The sequence below is a fragment of the Cavia porcellus genome, unplaced genomic scaffold (assembly GCF_034190915.1).
Source record: "Cavia porcellus strain 051 isolate PalLab524CR breed Dunkin Hartley unplaced genomic scaffold, mCavPor4.1 scaffold_14, whole genome shotgun sequence".
NCBI classification, from domain to species: domain Eukaryota; kingdom Metazoa; phylum Chordata; class Mammalia; order Rodentia; family Caviidae; genus Cavia; species Cavia porcellus.
The window spans coordinates 69,986,654-69,999,952 of NW_026947497.1; the positions used below are offsets into that span (position 1 = coordinate 69,986,654).

The 13,299-nt window shown below is 37.1% G+C and overlaps 1 protein-coding gene across 13 annotated transcripts in view; it reads left to right on the forward strand.

The window, feature by feature from the left end:
• Lpp (LIM domain containing preferred translocation partner in lipoma) overlaps nucleotides 1-13,299 on the forward strand; it is a 606,732-nt gene that overhangs the window by 446,740 nt on the left and 146,693 nt on the right. For all 13 annotated transcript variants that reach the window (XM_013160167.3, XM_063261224.1, XM_013160168.3 and 10 more), the window contains one exon: nucleotides 2,895-3,021. In XM_013160167.3, coding sequence (XP_013015621.1) covers nucleotides 2,895-3,021 — 127 coding nt within the window. The remainder of the gene's footprint in view (nucleotides 1-2,894; nucleotides 3,022-13,299) is intronic.

The window sequence follows — 13,299 nt, forward strand, 5'->3', positions numbered from 1 at the left end:
GCAGAGATGACCTCACTCATCCTCTCTCTGTCTCTCCAGGCTTAAACCCTGAAACATGGTAGCTTTGTCCACTCACACTAAACTTCTTCTCAACCCTGACTTTTTGCAATTCCTGGAATCTCTCCCTTGACTTAGGATCCAAGATCTTTACCATAATCATCATCATAAAAAAAAATCCTGTTTTCTGGATTGCAAAAGTAAAGTTTCTTACTATAAAATAAAGAAATAAACTTAGAAATTGAAAGTCCCTTGGGATTCTACCCCCAAGGGAAAAAAATCCCCCTTAACACTTCAGTATATTTCTTCTCAGATTTTTTTTCCTATCCCTATGTCAATTTACAAAGATAGGATTGTCATTTAGATAGCCTGTTTTGCAACTGAGTTTATAAAGATATCTTTATCACATTGTTTACTTATACACAGAGATGTACCATATGTGTGTGTGTGTGTGTGCACACGCGTGCAACATGTTTATTTAGATGATCCATTTGATGGCTACTTTGTTACTTTTAATCACCCTCTCAAATACAGCTCCTACGATTGTTCTGGGCCATATAATTTTATGCACTTATTTGAGTGTTTCTGAATAATTTTTTCTAGAAATGCATAACCTGTGTACATTTTAAAATTCATTAACATTGAAAAATCATTCATCCAGTGTGCATTTCTGTGTACAAGCCCACTAATATACTGTGCTACTTAAAACTAATCATTTGTGTAAGTTTCTCCCTCAAACCTCAGTCCAATCATCTCAAAAGCAAACATTGCACCTAATACATCTCTGATCCCTTTCTGATGTGTGTAGATAAGTATACACACACACGCACGCACACACATGCACACGCACACACAGAGAGAGAGAGAGAGCAAAATGCTGTAAGAATGAGTAGATGAACAAACCAGTCAAGGAATGGATGAATCCGTAGCTTTTTAAATCCACACACCAACACTATAGAGTTAATAATGTCTGCAATTAGACAATGTCCTAAGTTTAATATTTGATGTTTATTGGGTAAGGGAGAATCCGCTATTGGCTTGTCTCCTAATTTCACTGTACCTAGCCTTGCCCTGAACTTTGGATCTCAATTTCCCTATTTCACACTGGGCAAATTGCTGTAATGATTCATAAGCTTCTGGGACTGAATTTGTGTCTCAACCACCTGACCACAGTTTATTCATTTCTTTCTAATCTCTAATCAAAATACTCCAACAGTGAAATAAAATTCTAGGGTATGGTTAGTGACCAACATAAAATATTCTTGGCCTTATCAGCTTCCTACATGTTTGTACTTCAACTTTCCATACATTTTAAAAACTGGAAAATTGTTAGCGAAAAGAACATAGAGGTATCCGTGAACATTCTCACATATGTTGAGAAGGTGTTTAGGTCTCACACAAATGAGTAATCCCCACCTTGGAGTTGTTGAAATCAATGTTGATCACTGGAATGGTAATATTTCTGCAGAGATTTGTGTTCTGCAGGATTTTCACATCTGAGAACTCTTTGTGTTTAAATGAAGACACTAGGAGACTGAATACACAGCTTTTCAGTTTTGTGGGATAGCCTCATAAACTGTTCTGAAAAGAAGAAGTATTGGCCAACTGTTTTAAAAATGCATAAACACCCAACAAGAGTATTCCCAGTCTGTTTATCTTCCCACTGCCTCATTTCTAATTTTTTTTTTTTTTTTTTTTTTTTTTTTTTTGCCTTTTTGAGACTAGAGTCTCATTATTGCATTCAAGCTGGCCTTGAGCTCACTTTGTAGCCCAGGGTAGTCTTGAACTAGTGACGATCCTCCTATCTTAGCCTCTCAAGTGCTGGGATTACAGGCATGAACCACCATATGGAGCACCATTTCTAAATTTTTAACAAGTTTTTCTATTTGTATAATACTTTGATTAGGGATATTGGGGATGACATTTGAAATGATTAAGCTATCATATAGGAAAAGGAACTATCCTGTACTTCCTTTCATTTAGAATACCATAAATTTCCTGTTTTTTTTAGTATGAAGTTGCTTAACATCTAGCATCTGACATTTTTTTCCTCTACACGCCGTGGGTTCCTGAGCTGGTTCATCTCACACTGGCACTTGGTTCTCTTGCATTGCTTTTCTTCTGCCTTGCCCGCCTTTCTGAACACCAGCCTAGTGACAGTGCTACTGCTTTTACTGTCCTCATTTTGTATCTGGCTATTTTGAGTGCTGGGAAAAAATTGCTTTTTTAATTAGAACAAAAAGTCCTTTATTCTCAGAACTCCTTATCTGATGTTATTGCATGCATCTCATTTCTCATCTCATACTTCACATTTGGCCAGAAATACATGACTGCCAGGGGCCCCTCATGGTGCCTGTTTTTTTTTTTTTTTTTCTTTTTGAATCTTATCTGAATGCAAACTTTTACCTGCATGTTTCCTCTCTACTTTGATGCCTCTCTGCAGGAAACTTTCCTCCCAGATCCTATGAGAGGTCCTTCCTAATACCTTGACTGTGCAATTTCTATAGCTGCTTTGTTTTTATTAACTTGCCTGTACTTTCATCTTAACCATGAAGCCTTGCCGAGAAACAGGCTTGATTTATTCATCATTTCAAGAAATCCACAAAATGATACATAATAACCATTTGGCAATTGTTGAATGAAGTAGATTCCTACTGTGACAGACATGGATTTCTAAAGCCCAATTGATAATTCATTTAGATAAAGAAAATGAATGAAGAAATGTATCGAGACCAGGTACTGAATAAGAAGGGCCAAGTGTTAATCTAATACCTGAGTATCCAAATAAAAAGTCCAGTGATTTTTCCCTCCTCAGTGCAAACGTGACTGGTTCATGCTGATGGCCTTGGTCAATGTTTAGTCTCCAATGAAAGTAAAACGTTCTTTCTGTTTTTCAGGGAGGACACACAGGGCCTGTGGGGCCTCCATCTGCTCCCCCTTCTTTCCGCCCAGAAGATGAGCTGGAACACCTCACCAAAAAGATGCTGTATGACATGGAAAATCCACCTGCTGATGAATACTTTGGTGAGTGGGGTCTGGAGACGTCTGTTGATGTACATGTCCAGTTTAATTTGGGTTCCCAGGTAATGGGAAATATCATCAGCTCCACTGGTAAAATATTTGGGTCCTGATGTTTGAAAGATGGTACCCATGCACACCCCCTTCAACATTTCTGGCAATTCCAGTGAAAGACTGTCAGAGTTGGGAATAGCTCTGTAACTTGTACCATAAGCTCAGAGTTCCGTAGAGGTGTTTGAAATGCAAATTTGATTTTAAGATCATCTTTTTACAATTTAGATTTCCATTAGGAAAAATGGCAGATTCAGCTTTCTCGTTGATCTAAAGATTCTTGTATAAAATTTAGAGTTGCAAATTACCGAAACTCTGCTCTCTCAATCCTTGCCCCATCTGAGTTCAGGAAAAGATGTTCTTTTGATGTTTTTTAACTTCCTGCCTCTTCAGAATGGCAAGTAACTCTGAACAGGTTATCCTTGGACCCATTTATGAGTTATATACCAACTTTGGAGGTAGAATGAGTGTATAATTTGTTATGGAAGTTGTAATGATTCAAAGGTGATAAGACAAACACAGTAATTGGTAGTTTAGGTTGAAAGTGGTAACACATGTAAGCAGGTCAAGGTCAGATGTCACAGATTGTAAAAGTTCTATCAGGAATGCTTTATAAAAGGACTTGGTGGGACTCGAACCTGGCCCCTTCAAGCCAGTGACTCTTAGATTTTTCTATGGTGAAGACTTTCACAGAAAAATAAGATCTATGTGTATTAGGATGTACTAAAATTGGAGGAATAACTTATAAGTATATGTGCTTTAAATATAGTGACAATATTTAAAGAGAGGAGGGGAGAGAAATATCTATCTCTATATGTAATATATATGCATATGTAGAGAGAAGTGTAATTTAATATAGAAAAAGAGATAAATATAATTTTATAAGAAAATAGACTATGGATGGCAATCATGTTGATGACTAGCTTCCTAAACATGATGTAGGGAAATGCATAAAAATTATCTTTGAATATAAAAAGTGTAGTACCTCTTATACAAACTTAATTTAGAAATCTTGGGCAAATTACTCTTTATCCCTTCGGTTTTTGTTTTGTTTTATCTCTAATACAGAAATAATAGCTATCTTATACTGTTGTTATGAGCAATGAATGAAATATTTATAGAAAGCACTTAGCCAAGTTCTTGGCATGTGGAACATGCTCAATAATCAAAGTTCTCCAGTGCTCAGGAGGATTGCAGTTTACTTAAGAAAGCAAGATATGCCCATTAAAAACCCATAGTTAATACTTGATTTAAATTTAAATTTCTACCAACAGTAGAACATGTGTCACCAATTGGTAAATAATCATTGCCAAATGGTGGTTTTGAACCATGAGAGAGAACTTGAAAAAATGAGTTTTATTGAGTGTTTATGATATGGCTGCACTATTTTATGTACTTCACAAGAATTAACTTATTTCATCCTTACGGCAAAACATAGCCCTATGAAACGGATCCTGTTATGATTTCCACATTAGGAATTTAAGCCTCAGCAATAATGTTAAGTATTTCCCCAGTAATAACTAATAAATTGCAGGACTGTATTAGAATCCTGGCTGTAAGACTTTACCTAAATACCACATGATGGGAGGAAATACTGAGAGGTAGTCAGCCTATATGTTGGTAGGTAAGTAGATACATGATAGGTAGGTAGGTAGGTAGATAGATAGATAGATAGATAGATAGATAGATAGATAGATAGATAAAAATAGTGGTGGAAATAGTGTTGGAGGCAGAGCCACTTCAGCTTAAAACAGCAAAGTAGAGATGCTTTAATTATATAACCACAAAGATATTTCTTCTTCCCAAAAACACATTGAAACCTGCCATAAAACTTACCTTAAGATTCCTCCCGTGGGTGGTCAAATTAAAGTAACATTCCTGACTGTCATATATTGGCTGTCTTAATGACAACAGTGGGTATTTGAAATTTCCCTTTAATGTGTATCTGTTTCCCTGTTTTTTACAAGACACATGTGCTTAAAGTTACTGTGAAAATGAGAATCATTATTCTGATGGCATTCTAAAGGCTCACAGGTTTTAAAAGCCCAGGTATAGCTGCAGTGTGAATGACAGATCCAACAATTGTGTCCTCACTCTTCAGGTGGAGAAATAAAAGTTCAGAGAGGCTCAAGGAGTTATTCAAGATCACCTGGCCAGGAATTTCAGGATTTAGACTTAATTTTCCAATTGCATGTCCTTTCTGATTCAATATCACTTCAGAAGGGCTTGTGCTGTTCCTCTAGATTGGCATCAGTTTGATTTTATGTCATCTTCTTCATTCTGGAGTTGTGAGAGATGAAAGGACCACTTCTGCTCAAAGCCTTATGCTTTGTTTTCAAGAATTTGGTGTCACTGATAATATATTTCAATCACCTTTAACATCCAGAGTGAATGAATTGATGGGACATTGACATAGACCTTCTGTTATAACTCTGTCAGAGGCCTTTAGAGGACAGCACACCTAAAATCACCCTGTAAACCCTGAGAGCTACCTCTAGCACTACTGTTGACTTTGGGGAAGGTAAATCACTGAGATTCACAGTTTGTTTGTTTGTTTTTCTCAAGTTAGACCTTGAAAAAACAGTCAAGAACCCCAAACCTCATCTCCGCTGGGCAATTTTAAAGCTCACTTCTTTAGAAAAGGTGCTAGTTTTAGAGTGTCTATGAATTCTTGTACATCCCCATTATTGCATTTTTTTTGTCTTTTTCATTTTTTTTTTTTTTTTTTTTTTTAAATCGGTACCAGGGATCGAACTCACGATTGCCTGCTTGCAAGGCAGGCGCTTACGCCGCTGAGCTAAATCCCCAGCCCCCATTATTGCATTTTGACTAGTGCTTTACTGCATTAGGTAAATAGCACAAAGGATGAACCAACCATGATTATAACATTTGAGAGACTCCATATCTTTGAAGAGAAGATAAGGTCCCAATATTACAAACACTTGCTGTGTGTGTGGATCTGAATTTTGGCTAAAACAATTTTCCTGAGGATGCCCATGTGTCTTTCCATTGGCAGTGTTGAGTAGGTCTCCAAAAATTGCCTTCTACAAATAAGAGAGGAAATACAGAAGGAAGACAAAGGTGGAAGAAAATTATTACCTGCTTTAATTAAATGGACAGTGAGTCCTTATCCCTGATCACTCGAAGCAAGACTACATGCCTTGGCTCAAGTACCTGCATTTGGAGCAATCTGTTTCCCTGGAAAACCAGAGAGATATGTTTTTACTCGGACTCTCCAAAATGCTTAGAATGAATAAGGGATGATAAACTATAAATTATGATAATTTAGGATAAGTTCACAATTTAAAAGAGAAGAAGAACTGTTCAATGAACTCTTAAAATGAATGGAGGGAAAGGTGTCATTGCTAGAAAAATGAAAAGCCTATGCTTTATTACCATTTTCTAGCTCTAAAGCTTGTCTTTTTCACATGGTTTTATGGAAAAAAATAAAAAGGAAGGCTGTGTTTGTCCCTGTATAACCTTGAGATATCCCTTGGAAATTATCCAAGAATTTTTCTGTTAATTAATAGATATAGCACTTACAAGTTCTGTGCTTTTATTCAATCTGAAAGACGAAGCATGTTTGCATGTGAGTCCTCCTCTATAGGAATATCTGTGGCCATGGCATGATTCTAAATAATGTAGGTCCTAAGTCTGAAAACAACACTGTTGGAATACAGAATCTCTAGAAAAGAATATTGTAATAAATCTGAAGATGGATTGAAATTATCTAACAACCTATTTTTCAAGCACAAGGCTGTAATTATCATGGTATTGTTTATATGGTATTGTTTTCCTTTAAAAAGAAAATGAAGTGTGTGAGTCTTGAGATTGCTTTGTGAGCTATTTGAAGTCACTCTGCCTTCTGAGCAGCACGAGGTAAATTCTCTGCATGAAACTTGGCGTTGATCTAAGCGAATTTTTTTGTTTATCCCTGAGCATTGTTAGGGGGAGACATCGAGATTTTTTTTTTTTTTTGCATGAAGCCAAGAGTTTATTCCAGTGAATGAGACTTTACCCTTCCCAACGACAACTGGACAGACTGGAGGACATGAGTCATCAGGGAGGCTGACACATGAAAAGGCTTTGGAGAAGAAAGCTGTGAACGGAAATGTACTATCATTACTTTCATGATAGCATCAGCTTACCCTACTTGACTCTCTAAGTGTCCTCTCAATCGAGGTGAAAATTGATGTCAAATGAATGTTTCTGAATAGAACCAGACTTCACAGAACAATCAGGGCAAGGGTCTATTTCCTTGTTATCTAGTTGGACCAATTCATAAATGAACACATACCAATTGCTTTGACTAAGATGCTTATGAAACCAAAAACTGTCATTTGAGATGCAGTTGAAGGCATGAAGACATGGAAGAGTGGAACCCTGCCTGACTGCTATGGGAAGACTGGCATGGGCAAAAGGAATTTCACTTAGTATCTGTAATTCCAAAGTGAGCACCAAAGGCACGTGAATCATAGGGCGCCAACAAATTACCAGCTAGTATATTAAAATAACTTCTACGACACACGGTAGGAAGCCTTTAGAAAAGTCTAGGCTAAAACCTGATACCCATTTCCCAGGGGGACTGTGACAGGTACTGAAGCAATGGGCAGCTGCTCGGATTAGATTTCCCAGCTGCCATCCATCTTTGATATTCTGTGACTTCAGCATCTGAAGTTGTTCAATAGTAAAATTTTTATACCCAATTTCTAGTTCTATCTCTAGACTGCAACTTTTATATTACGTGGTTAAAACACTTTTAGACTTCTTGTATCACTTGAATTAGACAGCAGCCCTACAAAACAGTATATTTATTTCCATTTGGCACGTGGAGAAACACAAATTCAAGAGACTCCCCCAAAGCCCTGCACCCCGCTCTTCCCTCCTCAGTCATTAGAGCTGGCAGAAGCGGAATTTTACTCCAAATTCTGTTTTCTTTTCGTCTAATCACCTGTCTTTGCAGCTTGTTTGGGAAGTCGGTCATGGGCCATAAAACAGATAAGTTCATATTTTCAGTTTCAGCTTTTTAAGCTGTATAAGGAACAGCGTGACTGCCCCAAGAAGCGCTCCGGAGCCTAACCTGAGAGGTGCTGAGGAATGTGTGTGTTGTTGTTTTTATGGTTATGTAACCAGAAGGTGATTTCCAGCCTGTGTGCTCCTGTGGATTACAAACTGGGAAATGACTCCAGCTGCCCTCCCAACAGATTGAATCTGAGTCTGAGGCTTTCAGGGTCTTGTTTTCTCAGATAAAAAACCTAATTAGTTAAAAACCCCAAAACCACAATGGAAGAAACATTAGAAAAAGAGTGGTTTAGAGAAAAGGTCATATTGATTTGGGTGGAAAAGTATTTTTCTTGGTTTTATTTACCTGTGGTCTTTTAGGGTATCAGTGGGTCTTGGGAATAGAATTTGTTTCTAGTTAATGAAATATATTAAATATATTTCCTTTTGTGGTGATAATTTCTGATAAAAATGTTTACTCAGAGTAGCATATGTTTACAGCACTAAAAATAATAATTCTAAGTATTTTACATGTCCTGTCTTAGTACATGTTAATTAATTTAGCCTATGTCTTTTTAAAGCACTGATTTGAAATCTAGACTTACAGTGAAAAATAATGTTCTATAAGAAACTAGACAACTTTTCATTTTCCAGAAATTGAACCCCAAATGACTCATTCAAGGTCATATACCTAAGAGTGTTTTGAAACCTACAGCTAAAATTTTCTATCTGAAAAAGGACTAGAAATCAGTCTCTGGTAGTAGAAAGAGGAAAGGCAGGGTTTTACAAAGGTGAGGAAGCAGATTTTGCCTGTTAGGTTTTCGGAGCTCAGATGTTGATATACCTTATTGAACTTGGGTATGAACACACTACTCTTCAAAACAATAAAAATAAAAGCAGTACCAGTCTAAGGCCTACGTATGCATATTTTTCTTTAATTTTCAAATACAAACAGACCAGAGGCCCTCTTACCTCTTCTCTTACTGTCTTCATCAACTTTACATACTTGTTCTATTTACCATCAGCCTTTCTTGTGAAAATAAATCTGAGCAGGGGTAACAATTTCTGTGTCACTCACTGTATTGTCCCATCTGTGTGAGCAATACAAGACGCATACAATATTTTTGATGTTTAATGGATTTATGAACTAATATGTGAAAGTGGAGAGCAGACATGCATATTCTCTGTGGCAGAATATGGTATGTAATAAACTGTCAAGAAGAAACATTTTATTCATTTAGCAGGTATTTATTTATCACCTTAGAGAATCATAAGATGTTAAAGCTGGAGGGCATGCTAGGAACTATCTAGGAAAATCTCTCATTTTTGCAGAAAATGAAAAAGAGTTTTTTATGTCCACAAAGTATTTAATGGCAAAGCCCTAAACCATAATTGAGATTTTTCTCTTTTATCATTTTTAATCACTGTGGCTGCTGTGGCTTTAATTTAAATAAAAATTGAGTTGACATCTTTGGACTTGGTCACTTTTATATATTCTGTGAAATTTAAGGATTGAATTTGTCAGTGAAGAGTTCGTGTGATTAAGATTTTTCTCTGAGACCGCACAGTTTAGGCTGGCTTTGAGCTCATTATGTTGACACAACTGAACTCGAACTCCTGGCAAACATCCTGCCTCAGCCTTGTGAGTTGTGGAATTATAGGTGTGGACCACTGCCACACCTGGCAAGATCTTACAATTTAATTTGCAGATCACATGGCCCCCTACTGTGAATTTCTCCCATAATCCTTGTTTCCAGGGTGGTTTCTGACTGGCATTTTCTGCAGTTCTGACAGAATTGTTCAGATGGACAGGACATCACATTGAAAGAAACATCCTTTCCCCTTGTTTACATGAGTTGTCCATAGAAATAAGTTCCAAAAGGTCATCTAGTTAAACTGGGCCCCTTCAAGGCCAGGAATTACCTCTCACAGTTGGTGTTCATTACAGTCATGGTACAAACGGCAAACATCTATTCATTCAGTTATTTTGGGGTCACCATCTCTTTAGCACAAGAATGAAAAGTACAGATGTGACCATCCCTTGAATGATTGAACATCGTTTGACTGTTATCTGGAGAAGCAAACTTGAAATTCTAGGAGACAAAACACTGGTGTGGCACACACTGTAAATAGCAAACAATAAAAGTCTGGGTTAGTAAGTTTGCCTGAGGTTCTATGCCAAGATGGGCACAGAGCTGAAACCCAAAGCTGTGAGTGCTAACTATGCACCTTCTAATCGTGACACACAAACACCCTTAACTGAGAATTCACGCATCTTTCCCCTCCAAGCCACCCTTCCTCCCTACAATGTGTACGTTCCCCACCACTTTCTTTTTTTTTAACTTTTTAACTTTTTTTTATTTAAAGAGAGAAGAAAAAGAAGGAAAAAAAGGACATAAAAAAATGCCGTAAAAGGGTACAAATAATACAGTATTTCTAGAAAAAAATATATACAGTATGAAATCACCAGTTAATAGATTACATATTATCTTCCCAAACAACCTAAGTGTCCATCAACTGAAGAATGGATAAAAAAGTTGTGATATTTTTATACAATGAAGTACTACTCAGCTATAAAGAATGACTACATTGAGACATTTATAAATAAATGGATGCAGCTTGAGACCATACTCATAAGTGAAATAAATCAAACTCACATGTATAAATACCGAATAGTTTCCCTAGTGTAAGAAATGATAAGAATACATAGAAGTATGTGGTAATCATGATTCCCAATCATATGGGTTTGAAGCCATATAATGTTTTCACTCATTAACCGCAATGGTTTTAACCTTGGTTGTTTGATTTTAGTATCTATGATAGCACGAATAGCTATTTTGAAGAAAGCAACACAACATAAAAGCTAGTGCTGATTTAATATTGTCTTGTTTTGAAGTCCCATCAAGCTGTAGTACATCTGTTTCCACTGGTTTTAACATGTTGTATCTTACTACATTTCACTATATGCTATAGTATAAACAAAATTTTTATAGTCAAAGAGATAATATAGAAACCATTGTTTTCTATTAGCAGGTTCTAAATACCCTGTAATTCTTGCATTCTCTTGAAAGGCATCACACTGTCTAGATATGCTTAGTATTATAGCATGCGAAGTTACACTCAAATAATTTAAGGAAAGAGGCACTATGGTGACTACCTATTATGTTAGATTATCTGGTGGTGAAACACAATGATGCTTGAATTGCTCGGTTCTGCCCCACGCTGTTCTATTACAATGTCCTCTCTTATCTCAATCTTCCCCCTATTTTTAAATTAATGTATCTTCTCTCATTTTTTTAATTAAGGGAAAGCTAAATTAAAAAATAACGGGACATGTTGTAGTAACTTTTTTGTTGTCCTATTAACCTGACTTGAACCCCAGTATTGCTCTCCCCATCTTGTTCCATCTGATTATTATATATTCTATTTTGTTTGATAGTATCAAGTTTGAGGGTATGGGCAATCACTTTGAAGGCAATAAGATACTATGATGTTCAATATGGATTGACTATCATCCTTTTTTTTTTGAAGTCCTGCAAGGTCCTCAGTGTAGATTTTATTGGTTTTGTTCCATACTGTTTTGATCAATTCTATTATACCTGATGATATAGACAACTCAATTTAAAAATAGCAAGAGGAACAATGGTAACCACTTTTAATCACCTGATATTCTATTTTTGCATCACATGCTATGCCCACCCTTCTGTTCTGACTCTGTTTTGTTTAGTCTCATTTGGTTTTATTCTCTTCAAAAAAGTAATAAGAACCATGAGAGTAATTTAGTGATATGGACAATTTTTTAACTTTTTATCGGTACCGGGGATCGAATTCACGACCGCCTGCTTGCAAGGCAGGTGCTTATGCTCCTGAGCTAAATCCCCAGCCCCAGCCCACCACTTTTTTTAAAATACACAGATAAGTAGCTTCTTCCAGACTTTGAAGTGACATTAGGATCATGAGGATCGGTGGAAGACACAATTAATTGACTGTCAGCAAAGTCATTATTTGAACATCTGCAGGGCTCTTCTTGGTAGGAATCTGCTGCACTTTTAATCAATGGATTCCCTCCTGAACAAATATTTACTGAGTGCCCATTACACACCAATCTCTGTAGTGCGTGCTGTGGGATATAATGTAACACAATGGCCAAGGAGAGGGAGAGAAGGCATGTGTTAAATCCTATGTTGGCACAGCTTTGATGGAGGACAGATTTCATAACTGGCTGTGAAGAATCCATTACTTTCCACCTCTGGGTGAAAAGGCTTTTCTTTTGCTTTCGTTGACCTTTGCCACGTAAAATGCTGAGGGAGCCCAAGTGAGCAACACCTACTGCAGGAGTGAAAAGAAAAGGTAGCAATGTGATGTCCCAAAAGACAGGTGAATGCCTCTAAAGAAAACCAAGGAAACAGCATCCAAGGCCTCTTAACACCGGGAGTCCCAGGAGCGGGTCCCAGTTTACCTACTGTATCTCAGATCTCCTCCTAATCTGACTCTCATGTCAGTCATGAAGCATTCAATTCTTTCAGCATCACTGCAAAACCAAAGAGCTCTGATCTTGTCCTCTTTTGGTTCTCTACTTAGAGTCAAACTTCAATTTCTACAAATGCTGGACCTGGCTTTGCTCCTTCCTGCCAGTGAACATCATTTGTTGAAGTTCAGTAAGAGAGAACAGAAACCTTGGACAGCAGTGACTTACTGAAGCAGTCTGTGCAGGCTCAGCAGGCAGGAGCAGAGGGAAGTTCTTAACTGCTAGTGAGTTTCCTTTGCTCTCTTTGTCAGCCTTAGGATCGTAGCATAGTTCCAGAAGCTCCTCTGAGACACTATGTTGAGTTTCCCATTATTATGCCCCTGGAAGGCACTGTCACAATCCTTACCATCCATACCTTAAATATTTTTATTTAAATTGATTAATTTCTTAGTAGACTTTGTTTCATATTACATGTTAATATTCCTTGTCCCCCAGAAGACATCAAACTGCATGCCAGACTTATATTGAAAAGCATGCATTCATTAAGTAATGTTCAAAAGATTGAAAAGCATGGGTTTCATTCACAAATATGACAAAACAATGGGATATGATGGTGAAGTGGTGTCCCTAGTATTACCCATTGAGGTAAGCTTTGTAGAGTAAACTGCTTCTCCCACATGAAGAGTTTTCATGACATTATCAGAGGCACTTGAATGGCACAAAGTTCCTGGCATCCACAGGTGAATCAAGCCCTTCAGGCTTCA